At 40.0% G+C, this 22,660-nt stretch overlaps 2 protein-coding genes across 2 annotated transcripts; both read right to left on the bottom strand.

The window, feature by feature from the left end:
- Positions 1-524: 524 nt before the first annotated feature.
- On the bottom strand, positions 525-7,033 carry LOC131456014 (extracellular calcium-sensing receptor-like). Its single transcript, XM_058623964.1, has 9 exons — positions 7,018-7,033; positions 6,691-6,850; positions 6,245-6,533; positions 6,077-6,163; positions 5,209-5,400; positions 3,697-4,230; positions 2,990-3,214; positions 1,531-1,654; positions 525-1,426 (listed from the first exon to the last, which is right to left on the bottom strand). Exons 1-9 carry the CDS (start codon positions 7,031-7,033, stop codon positions 525-527), a joined length of 2,529 nt encoding a protein of 842 aa, XP_058479947.1.
- A 6,998-nt stretch (positions 7,034-14,031) lies between these two features.
- On the bottom strand, positions 14,032-21,688 carry LOC131456013 (extracellular calcium-sensing receptor-like). The gene is made up of 9 exons (XM_058623963.1): positions 21,585-21,688; positions 19,275-19,460; positions 18,826-19,114; positions 18,658-18,744; positions 17,882-18,073; positions 16,433-16,966; positions 15,865-16,089; positions 15,038-15,161; positions 14,032-14,933 (listed from the first exon to the last, which is right to left on the bottom strand). Exons 1-9 carry the CDS (start codon positions 21,686-21,688, stop codon positions 14,032-14,034), a joined length of 2,643 nt encoding a protein of 880 aa, XP_058479946.1.
- Positions 21,689-22,660: the final 972 nt, after the last annotated feature.

Below are 22,660 nucleotides of genomic sequence, written 5' to 3'. Positions count from 1 at the left end.
ACTGCTGAGAGCTGATACAAATATTCAACAGCTATGATGGAGACTTTGACGAAGGTGGAAATATCACTGCATTGTTTATTTTGTTGTTGTCTACCAAAGTGTATGATATACCATGGAAATGACCAAGAACCATTATTTGTATCTCGTTTTGTTACACATATTCTAATAACTGCTTTTCTGCAAGCATCCTGTGAAAGTTCATTGTTATCTAATCTTCTTGACAGCAAACAAATTGACTACCCTCTTTTTTGATCTTGTACATGCTTCTTTAGTGTATTTACTGTTATTATTGATAACAAATCATTGATAATATTGTGAGGATTATGTCTTACTATATAAACTGTCTTGAGATAATGCACCTTGTGATTTGGATCAATTTTACTATATCTGTAAAGATATATCAATATCAAAACAACATGATGATGATTGTTGTTTTTTAATGGTTAGTTCTCAATAAGTCACTGAAATAAATCTACAAGTCCATTTGCTACTGACTCAATAACTTTGGGTTAATTTGTGATTCATCATTTCTTTTCTTTCCCCATCAGGTGCTGTTTTGTATTCTTTTCCGGCTTCAGTAAAATAATGTAACTCTTTGGAGCAAACAGGCAGAACAACAAGCCAAAGCTGGAGGCCAAGATGGCAAACGACTCAACTGCATCTGCATAATTTCCAGGGGAGCTGATATAAGCAGGGATGAATGCTAGCCATACAGCACAGAAGATCAGCATGCTGAATGTGATGAATTTGGCCTCGTTGAACTTTCCCGGCAACTTTCGGGCCAGAAAAGCCAATACAAAGCACAGACAGGCCTGCAGACCAATATATCCAAGAACGCACCAGAATGCCAGGCTAGAGCCCACACTACACTCCAGTATGATCTTTGAATGTTGATATTGTGTATTTCTGGATGGAAACGGTGGAACATCAATGAGCCAGGCAGCACAGATAACCACCTGAACCAGAGTGCAGCTGGAGATGATGGTCCTCTGCTGCTTAGGCCCCAGCCACTTCATGATGTTGTGCCCTGGCCTGGTGGCAGTGAATGCAGCCAGTACCACCAGGGTCTTCCCCAAGATGCAGGAAATACACAGTGAAAATGTGATGCTAAAGGCAGTGTGGCGCATTATGCAGGACCAATATGTTGGCTTTCCAATGAAAAGCAGAGAACACAGGAAACACAGAGTCAGTGCAAACAGTATGAAGAAACTGAGCTCAGAGTTATTCACACGGACGATAGCTGTGTGTCTGTGACAGAAGAAGACTCCACAGACAGCCAGAGTGAAGCAGGCGCCCACCACAGACATCACTGTCAGGGCTATTCCCAAAGAATCGAAGGTCAAGTACTCCACTTTCTTGGAGATGCAGGCTGTTCTGTCGTTGTTTGACCAGAAGTCCTCAGGACAAATTGTACAATCTACTGAGTCTAAAGGGAAGAAAGTATGAACAATTTCCAGTATTGCATTACTTCTGTACTACAATTGTAAGAATGGATTTGCTTTGACATTTTATTGTTCAGCTCAAACTCACTTGTCTGATTGCTAATTTTGCCACTGTCACATGGTACACAGTCAAAGCAGCAGATAGGCTCCCCACGACGGACAGCCTTCCGGAAGCCTGGAAGACAACTGGCACTGCAAACAGATACTGGCACCTAAAGTGGAAAGACCATGTGCTGATATTGGTACATTTTTATTGGTTAATCTTTTGACGGATGGAACATTCCTCAAAACCACTTGTCACTGAAATATGTGCCACTTTCTCAAGTGTGTTTAACACAGTATTTTGAGTTGTTCGTTGGTTAGATATACAGTATTTTGTCTGCAGATGTCAGACATAGTCTGCAGTAGGGCTGGGCGATATGGACTAAAAGTCATATCTTTATATTTTTTTAGCTGAATGGCGATACTGGATATATATCTCAATATTTTTTCTGTGACGTAATTGGGGTTTCCCCCAAAGCATTATAGCATATCAAACCCTTTAAAAAATAAACAAACAGTCTTTTATAAGTTGAAGCCACATGCCAAATGTCAGAGGTCACTGAAATAAAAATGTTATTTCAACAAAATAAAACAAAGCTCTTTCTTGCGACAAAAATATACAGTTATTAATTCAAAAATACAATATTGTTACAATTTTAACAGTAACAATAAAGACTTTTCTACTGACATATTTACTGCAACTGCACAACAAACTGTTATTTCAAAAAGAAACTCCGTCTCCATGTTGTCACTGAGTGTAGGTGAGAGTGAAGGGGGAGGCGGAGCAGAAAGGGTGTGTGTGTGTGTGTGTGTGAAGGAACGCAGGGAGAGGAGAAATAGGTGCAAAGTTGCGGCCCATGTATTGTCATTTTAACGCACAATTAACTATTATCGATAGCGATATTGTTCCGTGTTAAATCTTGTTTATATCTTGATATATATTAAAATATCAAGATCGCCCAGCTCTTGTCTACAGGTATGCCAGTCGTCGTCAAACAACTTTTTGATGGTCACATGGTTGTAAGGTGTACACTGAGGACTGGGTTCCAGCCCATAAGCTATTCCATAACCTGTGGTTCTCTTCAATACATTTATCTGTAAAACTGTGCGAGCTCTTTCAGAAGCCTTTAATGTCATGAAGAAAGTTTCATTCATTGTCTACAGCTTTATCCTGCACATGAGGGTTGTGGGGAGCTGGAGCCAATCCTAGCTGACATAGGACAAAAGACGGAGTCAGACCCAGGAGGGGTCACCAGTCCAGCACACAGAGACAAACAAACATTCACTCTTACATTCCATAAAGAAAGATCAATGAGGTACACAACAGTGGATAATAGGTCACCAAACACATCATTATCCAGTTGGGCTTAGAAACTTTGTTGTGTATGAAAACAAATGACCCTTTATCCAGTCTGCTCTGTCCACCTGACTTACCTCCATCTCAACCTACAGAACTTCAACAGTTGGCATCTGATGAAGGTAAAAACACAGTGTGAGCAGCTTGCCTCACTCTGATGTCCTGCCCACATTATTCCGTCCTCCTGGATCAACAGCTCCTCTCCAACAGCCTTGGTTCCATCAAACAAACCCACATCGACAAATTCAATGTTTCCTGCTGGGCCTCTCTGCCAGTTTATAATATCATAATAGGGTATAGAGTCACCCTTGGCATCAAAGTCCACCTCGTCACCAGCAATCTGGAAGTTCACTTCCTGGAGGTAGTGTTGCAGCTTGAAAATGAAGAAATGCACAAAACGAAACACTGAATTGTTTTAAACAACGTTTTCAGTATAATGCTGTCTTGCAGAGCTTCCCAGTCTTCAGAGTTTTGAGCTTTTAAGGCCCCTAAAAATCCACGGCCTAAATTCGTACAGTAGTAGAAATTTAACAAAACGTTAAAGTGAACACATCACATGGAAATTAAAATATCTTGTTGTGTCTACAATGGAACAATAAACAATTTAAACAATTTTCATAAAATATATATTAAATGTCAATGAAATGTGTTTAATTTTGATTTTTTTTTAGATTAAAAGTTAGAATTTAGATTGAACACAGAAAATATGTTTGCCATATGTATATTATGTTGCATGACTTTGGTAAATTGGAGATAGTGATTGTGGTCTGAAGTCCACCTACAAAACTACAAGGCCAACCATTGGGCTTTGACCCACAGTTTGTGATGGTGAAACAATAGTGGATTATACAGTACCTGCCAAGGATGTATGTTGTTGCTCTGAGCACATGAGTTGTTCTTGAAAGGCCCCCTTCCCGGCTGACAGAGAAGGAGGTTGTGCAGGGAATGAGCAATTGCATATACAGCCTTATATACATTATAGGCGACTCTAGGGCTGGATGTATTCATGTAGGCTGAGTGCTGTTCCAGCAGAGACTCCTGCCCTGAGCAGGGTGGCATCTGGGTGACAGAGGATGGAAAAGGACTGCAACCATACAGAGACTCCCACAGCTCATGCACCAGGACATTGTCAGGATATCTTTTAGGGTTTACTGTCTGCAGGAAGTCACCCAGTCTGGAGATATGACCTTTTTTGGTGCCAAACCCAATGGTTCCTCCCAAGTAAGGGTAATACTCTCTCCCTGAAAAGGCTGATACTGTGATCAAGGCTTCACTCCCCACCCACTGTATTCCAGTGATGTTCTGAGTCATGTAGTCTCTCAAGAAAGTTGTCATCTCCCCCTCGCCTGCAAAAACCACCACCACTTTTGCAGTAGAGCTACGCATCACCTTTACAGAGGGTCAGATAATGTAGATGACAGGGTTTTAAACAGAGACAAAATCAAAACTGAGTGACAATGAGAACAACTCAGATGTACACAGTGAAAAATAACTAGTATTTCTAGTATAGAAAAGAAGTGAAGTCATGTTATAATTTACGTGATTCATCATTTCCTGTTATATTTTGGCACTAATATTGTCTCTTGACTTCACACCCTGTATTTACCCACCATTGAGATTTTATACCTGTGACATTATTCATCTTTGTGTTATGACCCTCTTTATTTTCTGGACATAGTCTCACATTTTGCAACTCCTATCCTTTTGTCATTTTTGATTGAAAGCACATGTACGTATTGTGGACTTAGTTTAGTGATGTTCTTTGTAAAGGTTATTTTGTGATATATGGTCAGAGAGTTAGAATTCACACCATGACTCTCTTCTTCTCCTCTCTAAATATAATAAGGGCCTGATGAGATAAATGGATGAAAGTGAGACAAAGACACAGTTTTCTCCTGGAGTGTCTGAATTTAATGACAACAGTAGGTCCACAAATATGAGATGTAATGTATTTATATGTATTAATATGTGTTGGCAGCACAAAAGTGTCTTTAACTGAAACAGAACTATACTAACGACAACAAAACTATAAAAACTGTAGTTAATTTTTTATAACATCGAATCACCACTTTACCCAGCCGCTAGAGTTTCAGAGGGTGTTATATAAACATATTAAAGAGGGTCAGTGGCAGAGTCAGTTGTCGTTCAACTGAAAGGTTGAGGGTTTGATTCCTGGCTCCACGAGTCTACATGTTGATGTTTCTTTGGGCAAGACACTTATCCTCATTGTGCCAGCAGTGTGTGAATGGGTTTGAAAGAAAAAAATGTGCTCCACATTGATGCAATGTATGCATGTGAATGGGTGAATGACAAAAACTGTAGTTTAAAGCAGGGAAGAAGTCAATAGTGCCCACAGTGTTTTAATACCTTCATTATCCTTAGTCCCCCCTGGCGAGTGTAGAGCAGAGGAATCATTTCTTGGTACGCTACACATACTTTGGTTTCCTGTAATTCTCTCAGTAAACCTTTTGCAGCAAAACGGCCATAATCATTGTCTCCTCGCAGCAGCCCCACCCAAGTCCAGTTAAAGTGCACTAGCATCCGTGCAATGGCTTTCACCTGGGCTCAACAGAAAAAAACAATCAACTAACCCAGTTTCATATCACAGACATGAAAAACTTGCACAAATGAAAAGCAATATCTTCATAAATAATTTGGTTTTGTGCCATGTTATGACATGGCTGTATTCTGTAAACCAGGGTTTCAAACACTGGTTTACAGAATAGCAGTTGGGAAACACTGCTCTAAACGATAAAGTATGAAAGTTTGGCAGAATATACAGTATATCGATCTATTATTTGTTAGGGACGACACTCAATAAAAATGTATCTAAATAAAATGAAAGCAGTGTTGTGGTTTCTAAGACTCTAAAACAAGCAGGAAGACTAACAAAGAAAAAGACATTGACAAACATCAATAATAAAGATTATAACAATACAGAAACATTTCAATCTACTGATGATTATCATCACACCATATACTATTATTATAATGACCAAACCTGAAAAGACAAACAGAATATGTTTGTTAATGTGTTAATCAGGTTGAAAAAAGAGGAAAACGTATACATTTCAATCCATTTCTCAGTGTTTAAGGATTTGCCTGTTGCATATGCATAGTTTTAATTTTACAGTTAAAGCTTTAAAAGTAGTTGTAAAAATTATTTCTGATGAAAGTAGTAAATGTGTCGTGCTTTGACTGAAAACAATAACTGACCAAATGTTTTCCATTTTACCTGGTAGTCATCACTAGGAATTACTCTGAAGAAGGTTGGATATTTTTGTCTGTCTGACAAACATGCACATGAAGAAGAGTAGCTGATCTGTGTAAAAACAGAGTGCAGTGTTACTGAGAGAAGAATACATTTTTTGTGATGATTGACATAAATAAAAGTTACTGTTACCATGGGGATCCGGAATGGCTGCAGGATTCTTGACAAAACAATGGATTGAGCAGATCCAGAAGCCCCAATCACAGCGAGGAGTGACGAGGCATTTGTGCACACAGAAGAGTTTTCCTCACTCACCCCATTCAGCATCGATAAAACAGCTCTCTGTCCTGTCAGTGGATATCCACATGAATCAAAGATTGTGTAGCCCAGAGTGTGATTCGGCAACAGCACTGGATTCTGGTTTATCTCCTCCACTGCCAGTCTCATAGTCTGAGCCCACCGGAAAGCCCTGGGATAAAGTCTGTGGCTGATACAGATGAATGTAGTCTGTTCATGTAAAAACTCTAATGATTATAAACACATTCTGTCTACTACATTTTATATTAAGAGTGCAAAATTAGACATAATTTACAGGAAAAAGTAAGTATAATCCTCCCACTATCATCTATGAAACTCACCCATTGCAATCTATTGGTGGTGGTCTGTAGGTGCTGTTAAGGTCTGGCATTATCAGATTAAAATGAAGGGGGAAAATCCCACCAATGACATAGTCACCCTGGACAAAAAATCCTGGCTGGAAGTTGTTTAGAAGAGTGCACTTTGAGGCTGCTGGTGGAGCTGCAGTGGTGATGCTGGAAAGTGAGCTATCAGTTAAAGTCAGGACACTGACAGAGTAAAGGATAGAAAAAAAAGCAAGTGAAGTCATAATGTTTCACTGGGCTGAGGAGAGAATGAGAGGGACAGAGGAAATTATAAGGCACTTTATAAAGCCTATAGTATCTCACCTTCTGAGTCTTGCATCTTATTAATGACAGTGTGGCTTTGGATTGGACAGTAGTACGCAACCAGGAACTAAAGTGGGTTAATGCAAACTGTGGGGAAAAAGCTAAGGCCCTTAACAAAGAAAAAACAAAGACAAATACGCAAATAAATGCAGTGTCTTGTTATAATGAACCTGTTATTATTTATTTTTTGATGTAAAGAGGCAACAGACATTTGTTTCTCTCATGATTTCTGTTTGGTCACTGACAGAAAGAAGAAAGTAAAGACTTGACTTCTGTTCTTTTCACACATATACATTTTACTTTTTAACACAAATATGCATATTCACTCTCACATATATTGTATATACACTTTCACGCATATGTATTCTTTTCTTTTACACACATACATTCTATCTCTTACATATACATATTTTCATTCTCACATTCAAACATTCTCACATACATACAGCATACCCACATACATATATTGTCACTTTAGCATATGTATATTCTTAACACTCATCTTTTGTGGTATCCATTACTTTCACTGACACAGGAAGTTCCTCCTTAAACAGGAGGTCTGTCATGCTCCATTGTCACTGTCATTTTATTGTGAAAGTTCCTCTCTCATTTTGAAGTCTTTTTCGTCCCTTTTCTGCGTGCAGTTTATTTTTCCCCTTTGTAATTACCCAACCTATTACACCTGTGTCTTGTTCGTCACAGCTGTTCGTCGTCTCCCTGATTCCTCAGTGTAATTAACTACTCCCCCTTCCTTTGTCTGGTTGTGAGTTTGTCTCTGTCCATAGCCAGAGCAACACGTTGTTTTTTGAGCTCTTGCCGCCGTTTTGTGATTCACTGATCAGTGGATTTAATTGCATGTGCGTGCTTCTGAGACTCTGCTTAATCTCTGCTTGCCTGTTCCAGTCAGTGTCCTGTTCCACGCTGCTCCCACGACTGCACTTTAGTCGCATATTTGAGGATCTTCGTGCCTGTCCACCTGTTTTTGGGTGCTAAAAAAATAAACTATTTTTACTTACCACCGTCCTGCATCTGGGTCCAGTCCTGTTTGTGATAAAGTCACGCTCAAAACAGGAAATACATTTGCAAGACCTATTTAGCTTTGTCCTCACCTGGAATTGAAGAGCGCACCTACAGAATGATGCTATTCAAAGTCATCCTGTTTTGTTGTCAAGTGCAGTTTCTCATTTTGGGACTAAGTAGCAATGCAAATGACATTAGACATCTTTTTAACAATATCTTGGAATGTGTTTTGGTGACAGTAACACTTTACAATAAGGGTCCCTTAATGAATGTTAGTTAGTACATAATTAAGCCTTAATTAACTGTTTAATAATATATTACAATCATTATCATGTATTACTTGGCATTAGTTAACATATTAGTTAATGCATTAAGTAGTTAATGTTTACACTCAAAGTTAGTTACTAAATTATTAAGCATAAATGCAAGTTTAATGTTGTAATTATTTTTCATTCTCAGCATTATGAGTAATGTTGTTTTATGACCACCAGGACAGCAGAAAGCCGCCACATCTTCCGCCGCGGACTAAAAACACATTGCAGTAATGTTAGCTAACGTAGCTTGTGGTAACAGTTAGCTAGTTTCAGCCAAGCTCGGATGGATTGGTTTTTCAGGGGTATGTCTTGATGACCATAGGTCTTACGTCCAATTTCTCACAAAGTTAAAAAAACAAAAACATATTCATAACTGGTGCGAAAAAGAGTCACGCATGGGCACAGACAGAGAGCGACGCAACTCGTGCTCTGCTGTGCTGTTATGTTATTCAGAGAAAAGAGAAATATTCACAAGCTATTTAAGTATAATTTATTTCCGTGCTCAGAGTAATCTCAGTCAGAAACACTTCCAGCAGCAGCGCCTCTCCTCTCATGTCGTGAGCACACAGGAGTGACAGTGAGTTACTGTGCTTGAGAGGATGCTTGGGTCTCTGTCACACTTTCTCATGATTCCCAATAAGCGTTTTTTTTAGGATAGTATGTCTGTGCAAAGTCGTAAATGTAATTTTACCTTAATGCTGAAATCTAGTAATATAGCATAATTTTAGACTTTTGATTAACATTATGCAGGGTTGACACTACGCTCTCATCTCCCTGAAATCAATCTGTCAAAGTTCACACCAAATAAGAGCGCCTCAAAGCCTCTACATCATGAAAGGATATAATGATATATGTTACATATCTTTATGTATGTGGTATATAAGTGTATTCTATGCATCCTATGACAGTGATTAAGTCTCTCAACCTGTCAGTCACAATTTGCATTAAAATCAAGCATCAGGTTATGAGTCTAAAAACTGCGTCGCTGGATACAGAAGAATTTCATCTTTAACAGACATATTATATAATCTCGGACAATATCATCCCTCTGCAAAATTGCTTGTTGTTCAACCAGAGGACCTCAATGACTACTTACCCCTGTCAGGGTATATGGTTCAAGACAGGCTTTTGATGCCTTTCTGCTGCATTGAGGTGTATCAACCACAGGTTTAAATCAGCAATTCTCTTACACACCTAAACAAAACACAAACATAATGACCTTGACTCCAGGATTGGATTGCTTTGTATGGTGTTTATGTTTTGTCCACCCCCTGTATCTTACTTCAATTAAGTCTTGCCATTTATTTTTCATGTTTTGTCATTCTCAGCTTCACAGCGGAGCACTGAAGATCTGCCATTGTGGTTTGTTGTCCTGCTGGGGGAGCTTGAAGATTACTTCCTGTTGGCTTGAATGAAGTGAGATCCACTTTTGTACCCTACAAAGCTTTGGTATTGCACCACAACAGGTATTTCTAAGTAATTCAAGTGCTGTATCTTAAATCTCAAATTGCGGTAACTGTTAAAATTAATACCTATTTTATTATTCCATTGTCCAACATGCTGCTGCGTATCATTCTCAGTAAAGATGACATTCGGAAGATCCAGATAAAAAGTAGGCTTGGGTTGGAAGGTGACCTGGTGGTCCAATATGAAGACAGAGAGTTTGACAATGTGCTCTGCAACTTGATGAGCTTGTCTGATCTTCCTGAGGGGAAGGCAACACTGAAGATAACTGTCAAGCAGGCCAGTGAGTCATATCACACTGATTCAACATTGGATACGGCAAGTTTGTCTTCATCCTCATCGGCTTGCGAGGGCATTTCCCCCCGCCATCGGCCGTGGCCTGATGCATTTGAGATTCCTAGATTTTTGTATTATGTTGAGTTGCAGCTTAAAAGGGGTAATGAAGCCTACCAAGAGAATGGAACCTTGCTTAATATAAGAAAAGACACTAAATCTGAGATGGTTCACACAGTGGTATAGTGGTTAGCACTCTCGCCTTGCATGAACAAGGGCCTTTCTGCATGGAGTTTGCATGTTCTCCCTGTGTGTGCGTGGGTTCTCTCCGGGTTCTCCGGCTTCCTCCCACGGTCCAAGAACATGCAATGTGGGGATTAGGTAAATTGGACACCCTAAATTGACCAAAGGAGTGAGTGTGAGAGTGAATGGTTGTTTGTCTCTATCTGTGTGTGGCCTTGCGATGGACTGGCGAACTGTCCAGGATGTATCCCGCCTATCGCCCGATGTAGCTAAGATTGGCACAGCACCCCCCGCGACCCTCTGGTGGAGGATAAAGCGGTAGATGATGACTGACTGACTGACTAAATCTGAGATACACTGCCTACCCATCTCGAGAAGAATATGACATTGTTGCACAAAGTCTCATCAAAAAACATCCTTGCCTGAGGGAGCCTGGATCTGCCAAGGGTTGGTACCCAGAAGCCCAAGAAAGCTAAAAAATTAAATCAATATTCTTCCTGACTTCCCTGAAGGAAGAACCCAAGATCTTCTGGAAGAAGAGAGATTAGCCATTATGGAAGAGATGAAGAAGAAGAAAGCTGATATAAAGAAAGTCATCAAAATGATGGTCAGCACCTTCTCCCTGCGACGAAAGCAAATTGTAGAAGAGCCACCTGCCCCCCGATCTCTGCCTCCCTTCCGATCTCTGCCCCCCACTGACCCCCCTGCATAGCACCTCACACCAGTCACCCCCCACCCTTTGAACTCTGCCCATCGAAGAATGTCTACTCTTGTTTATGTTTATTTATTATTTACAATGTTCATAGCACCTCAATAAGCTATCCACCATCTGTATATTATTTTGTGAATCTGTATTCCCATTTATCCATGTCTATTAATATAGCGTATTCACTGTCCCTTATCTGTATATAATAATCTGTACAATATATTTATATGTATAGCGCTCATTTATATTTATATTGATATTTATACTAAGAGCATCCCATTAATCCATCCATCCATATATACCCAACAATTGCATATTACTCTATCTGTTAACTTATTTAATCTACTTCTGTAAATATCATATATATTATAGCACATTGTGCTTGTTGCACTTCTGGTGAGATGCAAACCTCATTTTGTTACCTGAAACTTTGAGTATTTGAGTAATGAGAATAAAGTTGAATCTCATCTCATTTAATTCCCACATATACAGTGGTGTGAAAAAGTGTTTGCCCCCTAAACCTAATAACTGGTTGGGCCGCCCTTTGCACCAACAACTGCAATCAAGCGTTTGCGATAACTTGCAATTAATCTTTTTTTGCGCTGTGGAGGAATTTTGGCCCACTCATCTTTGCAGAATTGTTGTAATTCAGCCACATTAGAGGGTTTTCGGGCATTTAAGGTCATGCCACAGCATCTCAATAGGATTCAGGTCGCGACTTTGACTAGGCCTACTCCAAAGTCTTAATTTATTTATTTTTTTAGCCATTCAGAAGTGGACTTGCTGGTATGCTTCGGATCATTGTCCTGCTGCAGCACCCAAGTTCGCTTCAGCCTGAGGTCATGAACAGATGGCCACACATTCTCCTTCAGGATTTCTTGGTAGACAGCAGAATTGATGGTTCCATTTATCACAGCAAGTCTTCCAGGTCCTGAAGCAGCAAAACACCATCACCAACAGAGATGGTGTTTGACCCTCTGGGAGTCGTGACCACAGGCCTGTCGTCATCCACAACCAAACCATCGTTCAAGCCCACTCATACAAATATCTTGGTGTCTATATTGACAATTCCTTAACCTGGAGCACACATGTTGATAGCCTCTGTTGCAGATTACAACAACAGTTGCATTATTTCCGCAGTCTTAGCTCATCCATCTTGTTGAGGAGAGACCGAACGTTGGTCAGAAAAAGGCTAGGTATCGATGGTCTGTACGAATTTGCCTTCCCTCGTCTGCACTGCCTCCGTTTCCATGTTTGTCCTTGGGGAATCTTTGTTTCCCAGGGGGAATACCGTATCTCTGGTGGGATAAAGTTCGTGTATGTTGTGGTGATGTCCTCTGATAAGTCTAACAGTTCAGCTCTGTTGTACGTCCAAAATGCTTCTGTCGGTTCAGTGAAAAAACCATATTGTCATAAATGATCACAAAATAGCTGCAGAGGCGAGAGAAGTTAGCTGCTGCATCCGATTGTGCTGCCATTTGTTCCCAGTATATGGTCTTTCACAACCTCATACTCAGAAGGGGGTATGCGATAACACTACCTGACAGGAACATGATCTAACGGAGTGATATTATGGGCTATAAGGTTGCTGCAACCCAAGTCACCCTCATGTTTAGAAAAGACAGAGCTGTACTTCTGAAGTAACAATCTCACCTTTCCCTGCTGTTCAATGGACAATGGAGACAAATCCACAGCCTCTACCTTGTCCTGCACCTTCAGGGTACCCCCACCGATACGCCAAGCCTTATTACCACAAACCTTTACCTTACCTGAACCATCTTGAGGGGACTGCATACTAGCCCTATTAAAGGTAGTCAATATAAGGGATAGATAGACCATTACCTCTAATCTAAAGCCAGTGACAAGATTGCAGGTATGCATGTCCCCTCGGCTCAAAACTTTGGAGGAAAAAGTTTTCTGTAACTATAAAAACCATAGAACAAATATTTAGAAAACAGGGCACTCTAACGCCACCTATGACCACATCCAAATGTGGACAGGATGACATTAGCTTAGAGGTATTAACCAAAACACGTGAAACCCCTGAGCCGGTATCAGACCCACCGAAACTGTGGCTATCCAATTTGGTTGAGAGGTGTGAGTGAGAGAGCGCGCACGGCTTGATTGCTGTCCATAGCAACTTCTGACGCCGATCTGACACCCACAGTGCAGGGAGTACACTTCACTCCATAGGATTAGAGAGTATTGGTCACAGATCTAGTGGTCACAGCCATGCCAAACAGTGATCACAGCATGACGCTGATTCGGGAAGGAGGGTACGGCACGCATCAGATGTGCAGTCACCTGTCCATAAAGGTAAGCGTCATTGCCCAGTCATTACACGGTGATGGCTGAATAGAAAAGCTCATAAAAGCTTACATTTGCAAATCACATGTTGTCTCAAGCATACATTGGTTGTGTGGCAAGTTGGGACATGTCATCCACATTCTTTGCAGGTGCCCTGAAATCACCAGAGAGAATTTAATCAGCCGTCAGCGCGAGTCATAAATATTCAACATCCATGATGGAGATTTTGCCAAAGTTGGAAATATCACTGCATTGTTTATTTTGCTGTATTCCAAAGTTTATGATCTACCATGGAAATGACAAAGAACCAATATTTCTGTTATTTTGTTACACATGTTGTAATAACCGCTTTTCTGCAAGCATCCTGTGAAGGTTCCCTGTTATCTAAATCTTGACAGCCAACAAATTTACTACTCTCTTTTTTGTACATGCTTCTTTAGTGTATTTGTTGTTATTATTGATTTAAAAAATCATTGATATTGTGAGGATTCTGTAATATATACATTTTCTTTGTACAATTTACCTTGTGGGTTGGATCAATTGTGTACACTACAGTCATATTTGTAAAGAAATATCAAAACAACATTGATTAATGAACATGTTTTTTAAATGGTTAGTAAGTCACCGAAAGAAATCTACAAGTCCATTTGCTACAGAGTCAATAGCTTTGGGATAATTTGTGTTTCATCATTTATTTTCTTTCCCCATCAGGTGCTGTTTTGTATTCTTTTCAGGCTTCAGTAAAATGATGTAAGTCTTTGGAGCAAACAGGCAGAACAATAAGCCAAAGCTGGAGGCCAAGATGGCAAATGACTCAACTGCATCTGCATAATTTCCAGGCGAGCTGATATAAGCAGGGATGAATGCTAGCCACACAGCACAGAAGATCAGCATGCTGAATGTGATGAATTTGGCCTCGTTGAAGTTTCCCGGCAACTGTCGGGCCAGAAAAGCCAATACAAAGCACAGACAGGCCTGTAGACCAATATATCCAAGAACGCACCAGAATGCCAGGCTAGAGCCCACACTACACTCCAGTATGATCTTTGAATGTTCATATTGTGTATTTCTGGATGGAAACGGTGGAACATCAATGAGCCAGGCAGCACAGATAACCACCTGAACCAGAGTGCAGCTGGAGATGATGGTCCTCTGCTGCTTAGGCCCCAGCCACTTCATGATGTTGTGCCCTGGCCTGGTGGCAGTGAATGCAGCCAGTACCACCAGGGTCTTCCCCAGGATGCAGGAAATACACAGTGAAAATGTGATGCTAAAGGCAGTGTGGCGCAGCATGCAGGACCAGTACGTTGGCTTTCCAATGAAAAGCAGAGAACACAGGAAACACAGAGTCAGTGCAAACAGTATGAAGAAACTGAGCTCAGAGTTATTCACACGGACGATGGCTGTGTGTCTGTGACAGAAGAAGACTCCAAAGACAGCCAGAGTGAAACAGGCGCCCACCACAGACATCACTGTCAGGGCTATTCCCAATGAATCGAAGGTCAAGTACTCCACTTTCTTGGAGATGCAGGCTGTTCTGTCTTTGTTTGACCAGGAGTCCTCAGGACAAATTGTACAATCTACTGAGTCTAAAGGGAAGAAAGTATGAACAATTTTCAGTATTGCATTACTTCTGTACTACAATTGTAAGAATGGATTTGCTTTGACATTTTATTATTCAGATTAAACTCACTTGTATGATTGCTAATTTTGCCACTGTCACATGGTACACAGTCAAAGCAGCAGATAGGCTCCCCACGACGGACAGCCTTCCGGAAACCTGGAAGACAACTGGCACTGCACACAGATACTGGCACCTAGAGTGGAAAGACCATATGCTGATATTGGTACATTTTATTGGTTAATCTATTGACAAATGGAAAACTCATCCAAACTGTCTTTTTCAATGAAGTGTGTTTCCACAGTGTTTTGAGTTTTATGTTGGTTCGATATATTTGTTCTGCAGATGTCAGTCTAGACTTCAGGTAAACTGGTAGTCATCAAACAACTTTTTGATGGTCATGAGGTGTACACTGAGGACAATGTTCCTGCCCATAAGCTATTCCATAACATGTGGTTCTGTTAAATATATTTAGCTATAGATCTATGAGAGCTCTTTCAGAAGGATTTAATGTCATGAAGAAAGATTTATTCATTGTCTACCGCTTTATCCTACACATGAGGGTCGCGAGGAGCTGGAGCCAATCCCAGCTGACATGGGACAAAAGGCTGGGTCAGACCCAGGACGGGTCACCAGTCCAGCCTACAGAGACAAACATCCATTCACTCTTACATTCCATGAAGAAAGATCCATGAGGAAAACAACAGTGGATAGTCGTTCGCCAAACGACTATCCACTGTCATAATCCTGCTGGGCTTTGAATCTCCGTTGTGTATGAAAACAAATGATCCTGTATCAGATCCAGTCTGTTCTGTCCACCTGACTTACCTCCATCTCAACCTACAGAACTTCAACAGTTGGCATCTGATGAAGTTAAAAACACAGTGTGAGCAGCTTGCCTCACTCTGATGTCCTGCCCACATTATCCCGTCCTCCTGGATCAACAGCTCCTCTCCAACAGCCTTGGTTCCATCAAACAAACCCACATTGACAAATTCAATGTTTCCTGCTGGGCCTCTCTGCCAGTTGATAATATCATAATAGGGTACAGAGTCGCCCTTGGCATCAAAGTCCACCTCCTCACCAGCAATCTGAAAGTTCACTTCCTGGAGGTAATGTTGCAGCTTGAAAATTAGGAAATGCACAAAATGAAACACTGAATTGCCTTGAACCAGGTTTTCAGTAAAATGCTGTCTTGCAGAGATTCCCAATCCTCAGCGTTTTAAGGTTTTAAGGCCCTATTTATAAAATATGTGTCATTTAGAATTTAAATCTTTTTATAGAGTAAAATTTAGATTTGAGATGCAACACAGAAAATGTGTTTGCCATATGTACAGTTGTGCTACTTGACTTTGGTAAATGGGAGTGGTAATTGTGGTCTGAAGTCCACCTACAAAACTACAAGGCCAACTATTGGGCTTTGACCCCCAGTTTGTAATGGGGAAGAAATAGTGGATTATACAGTACCTGCCAAGGATGTATGTTGTTGCTCTGAGCACATGAGTTGTTCTGGAAAGGCCCCCTCCCCGGTTGACAGAGAAGGAGGTTGTGCAGGGAATGAGCAATGGCATATACAGCCTTATATACATTATAGGCAACTCTAGGGCTGGATGTATTCATGTAGGCTGAGTGTTGTTCCAGCAGAGACTCCTGCCCTGAGCACGGCGGCATTTGGGTGACAGAGGATGGAAAAGGACTGCAACCATACAGAGTCTCCCACAGCTCATGCACCAGGACATTGTCAGGATATCTCTTAGGGTTTACTGTCTGCAGGAAGTCACCCAATCTTGGGATATGACCTTTTCTGATGCCAAACCCAATAGTTCCTCCCAAGTAAGGGTAATACTCTCTCCCTGAAAAGACTGATGCTGTGACCAAGGCTTCACTCGCCACCCACTGTATTCCAGTGATGTTCTGAGTCATGTAGTCTCTCAAGAAAGGTGTCACCTGCCCCTCAGGTGCAAATACCACCACCACTTTTGCAGTAGAGCTACGCATCACCTTTACAGAGGGTCAGATAATGACAAAATCAAAACTGAGTGACAATAAGAAAAACTCAGATGTACACAGTGATAATAGTATTTCTAGTATAGACCTTATAAGGCAATATTTCAGGTGTTCATTTTGAAGAAATTACTTTTTTTGTTTGTTTGTTTTACATATTTCATCATTCCCTGTTTTATTTTGGTACTAACATCGCTCTTGACTTCACATCCTGTATTTACCAACCATGGAGATTTTATTCTCATCCTCAATAATTTTACCTGTGACATTATTCATCTTCCTCGTGTTATGACCCTCTTCATTATCTGGACATTGTCTCGCGTTTTGTGATTCTTTAGTCATTATTGATTGAATGCACATGTATTGACCTATTGTGGACTCAGTTAGATGATGTTGTTAGGTAATGTTTTTATTGAAACAGGGTCAGAGAGTTACAATTCACGTCATGACTCTCTTCTCCTCTCTGGATCTAACATGGGCATGATGAGATAAATGGATGAAAGATATAGTTCTCTCTGTCTTATTTTAATGTTAACTGTAGGTCCACAAATAGGAGCTTTAATGGTGTGTTAGTATGTGTTAGCAGCACAAAAGTGTCTTTAACTGAAACAGAAACTCTAAAACCCTATAACAACTTTTGTTCATTTTTTATGGCATCAAATTACCACTCTACCCAGCCCCGAGAGTTTCAGTTACTGTGCCAGCAGTATGTGAGTGGGTATGAAAGATGTGTGACACAAAAATATGTTCTCCACATAGATGAAATGTATAAATGTGTGATTTATGTGAATGGTTGAATGACAAAAACGGTAGTGTAAAGCAGCTTTGAGTGGTCATCAACACTCGAAATGCTGTATATTAATACAGACCATTTAAAGGTAGAGGTCAACAGTGCCTACAGTGTTTTCATACCTTTATTATCCTAAGTCCCCCCTGCTGATTGTAGGGCAGAGGAATCATTTCTTGGTACGCTACACATACTTTGGTTTCCTGTAATTCTCTCAGTAAACCTTTTGCAGCAAAGCGGCCATAATCATTGTTTACTCGCAGCAGCCCCACCCAAGTCCAGTTAAAGTGCACCAGCAGCTGTGCAAAGGCTTTCACCTGGGCTCAACAGAAAAAGACAATCAACTCAATTCCTTATCAAAAACTTGATGAAAGACAGCAATATCTTCATAAATGATTTGGTTTTGTGCGCTGTTATAACATGTTTGTATTCTGTAAATGAAAAAGGATGGAAGTTTGGCAGAACAAAGAAATATTGATGTATTATTTGATAGGGACTACACATATTTTGTTCCATCTTAATAAAATGTAAGCGGTGCTGTGGTTTCTTAGACTCTAAAACAAGCAGAAACACTAACAATGAAAAAGACATTGACAAACATCAATAATAAAGATTATAAAAATAGACAATATACAATTTAAATACACTGATGATTATCATCAGACCATATATTATTTTTTATAATGACCAAACCTGAAAAGAAGACAAACACAATATAAGAAAGAAGAAAACTTATATATTTAAATCCATTGCTCAGTGTTTAAATATTTGCCTGTTGTTTATTCATAGTTTTGATTTTACATTTTAATGCTAAGTTGTAATAAATATTTCTGATGACAAAGTAGTAAATGTGTCGAGCTTTGACTGAAAACAATAACTGACCACATGTTTTACATTTTACCTGGTAATCATCACTAGGAATTACTCTGAAGAAGGTTGTATATTTTCGTCTGTCCGACAAACATGAACACGAAGAAAAGTAGCTGATCTGAGTAAAAACAGAGTGCAGTGTTACTGAGAAAAGAATACATTTTTCGTGATGATTGACATTAATAAAAGTCACTGTTACCATGGGGATCCTGAATGGCTGCAGGATTCTTGACAAAACAATAGACAGAGCAGATGCAGAAGCCCCAATCACAGCGAGGAGTGACGAAGAATTTGTGCACATCGAAGGGTTTTCCTCATTCACCCCATTCAGCATCGATAAAACAGCTCTCTGTCCTGTCAGTGGATATCTACACGAATCGAATATTTTGTAGCCCAGAGTGTGATTCGGCAACAGCACTGGATTCTGGTTTATCTCCTCCACTGCCAGTCTCATAGTCTGAGCCCACCGGAAAGCCCTGGGAAATAGTCTGTGGCTGATAAAGATGAATGTAGTCTGTTCATATAAAAACTCTAATGATTATAAACACATTCTGTCTACTCACACATTTATTATTAAGAGTGCAAAATTAGACATAATTTAGAGGAAAAATAAAATAAAATCCTCCCACTATCATCTATGAAACTCACCCATTGCAATTTATTGGTGGTGGTCTGTAGGTGCCGTTAAGGTCTGGCATTTTCAGATTATAATGAAGGGGGAAAATCCCACCAATGACATAGTCCCCCTGGACCACAAATCCTGGCTGGAAGCTGTTTAGAAGAGTGCACTTTGAGGCTGCTGGTGGAGCTTCGGTGGTGATGCTGGAAAGTGAGCTATCAGTTAAAGTGAGGACAGTGAGAGAGTAAAGCAAAGAAAATAAAGCAAGTGAAGTCATAATGTTTCACTGGGATGATGAGAGAATGAGAGGGACAGAGGAAACGATAAGGCACTTTATAAAGGCTACAGTATCACACCTTCTCAGTCTTGCATCTTATTACTAACAGAGTGGCTTTGGATTGGACAGTAGTCCACAATCATGAACTAAAGTGGGAAATGCTGAATTGTGGGGGGGGGAGTTAAGGCCCTAAACAAAGAAAAGACAAATACACAAACAAATAGAGTCTCATATGATAATGTAACTGTTATTATTTATTTTTTGATGTAAAGAGGCAACAGACATTTGTTTCTCTCATGATTTTTGTTTGGTCACTGTCAAAAAGATGAAAGTAAAGTACTTTTCCTCAGAGCTGATTTTGTCATGACCCCAGGAACTTTTCTTGAATGATATTCAACATTGCAAGTTTTTACATTTCATATTTTCAAGTACTTAATATTTGTCAGTAATTTTGTGCTAAAATGATTCTGTGGCCCTGTGTATAAACTGAAGTGTCACCCCAATGGCAAATGGTACAAGTTTTAATTTACAGTACATTCATGCAACTTGGCAGCATGATCAGACCAAGAACTAAACAAATATTATGTGACCTCCTGAGTTTAAGTCCTTCTAAGGACTCGTATAGAATCTGTGCGATCTTTAAACATTAAACATGAAATCTACCAAAGTCTCTCTGTTTGGTCAACTGCTGTGTTTAGTAAAAACAATAAAAAGAAAAGAACAAAACAGAAAAGACAAAACATGCGAGTATAGACAATGATCTGCCTCATATGTAATGGTAGGCCATAACACAATTTAAGGGCTGCAACTGCACAAGCCTTCTCTCCTCTAAGCTTCAGCTGTGATTTAAGAACGAAGAGCAGCTTATCAGCTTATTTTAGCCAATTGAGGGAGGCCAGAAAGAGGGAGATGTGCCTGTGGTGTCATTCGGATGGTTTATGGTAATCACTGTGGTGTACATTAGGACCCTTTCTCTTTTCCAGATTTTCGTCCCAAGTCCTAGCCCGGGTGTCACGTTTAGTTAGGCACAGCTTTGTGGGTGTAAAGAGTAGTTTGAGTGTGTGAGTACTGTGAAACAGTTTAATGTTATATGAATTAATATTTCAAGCAATCATATGGAAAATAAAATACTGTTTATTTTTGGAATCCCATCTCAAGTGCTTTTGAATCTGTGTCCTTAGTCTAGGGTGAGCCCTAAAGTGGGCTAAATGGAATATTTTATTTAGTTATTTCCTTGGGGTGAAATTCCCTGAGGTGGCGTTGTTGGTTTCCTCTCACCTACCACCACTTTGCCACAGTTGCATATGATGTGCTTGAGCTAGAACAAAACTCAAATAACTGGACTGTTGACCATGACGTTTGACTGCATGTTAGAAATATGGCTAAGTCAAGAGAATTGTCCAAAAAGTTCAGAGAAGAGATCATTGCCTTGAACAACAAGGAAAATGACACAAAAAGATAGCAAAGGCGCCAAATGTTACTCTAGGTACAGTTGGAAGTATAGTTTTCAAGTTGGAAGTATAGTTTTCAAGGAAAAGTAGTTAATTGACCTGGACGTGGCAGAAAGACGAAGCTTTCAACCCCTGTCACCAGATTCCTGTGGAGACAGGTGGTCAAAAACCCTCGACTGCCTGCAAAAGACCTGCAGCAAGACTTGGGGGCAGTTTCTACAGTAAGACACATACTAAACGCCGAAGGGCTCCATGCCCGAATCCCAAGACACCACTATTGACCCAAAAGCACAAGAAAAATGGGCTCCACTTTGCTTTAAACTGTATAAATAAGCCAAAGAAGATTGGGATTCTGTTCTGTTGAGTGATGAAACAAAACTGGATGTTTTCGGGCCTATGGATCAGCGGTACGTCTGGAGGAGAAGAATGAAGCATACGCAGAAAAGAAAACCTGCTTGGCAGTGGCACAGTGATGCTCTGGGCATTCTTCACTTCCTCTGGCACTGGATTCAGCTGGATTCAGTCAAGTATCAGGAAATCCTGGGAGAAAATGTCATGCTTTCTGTGAGGAAGCTGAAGCTTGGGCATCATTGGACCTTCCAAATGGATACTAATCCAAAGCATAGTCCACCAAGATTTGGTTCCAGAAGAAGTCCTGGAAGATACTAGAATGTCCATCAGAGTTGCCTGACTTGAACTCCATTGAAAGTCTCATGGTAGGATTTGAAAAAGGCAGTTGCAGCACGCAAACCCAAAAATATGTCTGGCCAGGTATTATTATAAAGATGCATTAAAAGTGGCCTTTTGTGTTGAACTTGAAGAAACCTCTTGCAATATTAGTTGTGCTTAGCTATTTAAATTGTTCTTGCAAACAGCTGCTAGTTTGTACATTTTGCTAATAAATCATTTTGACAGTGTTGTGCATATATAGAGAGAGTATATGCAATCCACTGACATGACCATCGAACACTTTTCATGATGTGCAGGGGTAGAGCAAGTCATCTTTGAACTGGAATTATTTGGGTTAAATTCCCCGCTCTTCTAGTTGACATGGGCAAGAAACTAAACCCCACGTTGCCCCTGAGGGCTGTGCCAGCAGCGTGTGAATGGGTATGAAAGATGTGCAGTATGAAACAGTGAGTGAATGGGGAATAGCAAAACTATACACTAGAAAAGAGCCATATCAATAGAGAACATTTATCAATGTTGTTTAACAGGCAAAAAAGTTGTATTATCTATGTATATTATGTATGTGAGTTGCAGTCTTGATCTTCTTGTTGCACTATTTCTGTCAACTCTATGTGATACAAAGTATTTCCCCATAAGTTGGTCTTTATTTGCTCTGTGTAAAGAGGCTTTCCTTTAACTGGTGAGAGCTGATACAAATGGTCAATAGCTATGATGGAGACTTTACCAAAGGAAATATCACTGCATTGTTTATTTTGTTGTAGTCTACCAAAGTTGATGTTCTTCCATGGAAATGACCAATAATCAATATTTCTATGTTGTTTTGTTACACATATTGTAATAACTGCTTTTATGCAAGCATCCTGTGAAAGTTCCATGTAATCTAAATCTTCTTGACAGCAAACAAATTGACTACTCTCTTTTTTGATCTTGTACATTTTGTGTATTTATTGTTATTATTGATAAAACAAAAATCATTGAAAATATTGTGAGGATTCTG

This window comes from Solea solea, chromosome 3 (genome assembly GCF_958295425.1).
Source record: "Solea solea chromosome 3, fSolSol10.1, whole genome shotgun sequence".
NCBI classification, from domain to species: domain Eukaryota; kingdom Metazoa; phylum Chordata; class Actinopteri; order Pleuronectiformes; family Soleidae; genus Solea; species Solea solea.
The sequence above is the reverse complement of the archived record's forward strand: the minus strand, read 5'-3'. Positions and strand labels throughout refer to the sequence as shown.

What these genes read in the sequence shown, in the direction of transcription:
- LOC131456013 (XM_058623963.1), bottom strand. Translation starts at nt 21,688, where the DNA reads ATGAGACTTTCAATGGAGTTCAAGTCAGGCAACTCTGATGGACATTCT. An exon ending in GTGGACTATGCTTTGGATTA is followed by an intron (nt 19,461 to 21,584) that starts GTATCCATTTGG and finishes TTTAACTGATAG; the next exon opens with CTCACTTTCCAGCATCACCA. An exon ending in GGGCAGGACATCAGAGTGAG is followed by an intron (nt 15,162 to 15,864) that starts GCAAGCTGCTCA and finishes TTTCCACTCTAG; the next exon opens with GTGCCAGTATCTGTGTGCAG.
- LOC131456014 (XM_058623964.1), bottom strand. An exon ending in ACAACATACATCCTTGGCAG is followed by an intron (nt 3,215 to 3,696) that starts GTACTGTATAAT and finishes TTCATTTTCAAG; the next exon opens with CTGCAACACTACCTCCAGGA. An exon ending in GGGCAGGACATCAGAGTGAG is followed by an intron (nt 1,655 to 2,989) that starts GCAAGCTGCTCA and finishes TTTCCACTTTAG; the next exon opens with GTGCCAGTATCTGTTTGCAG.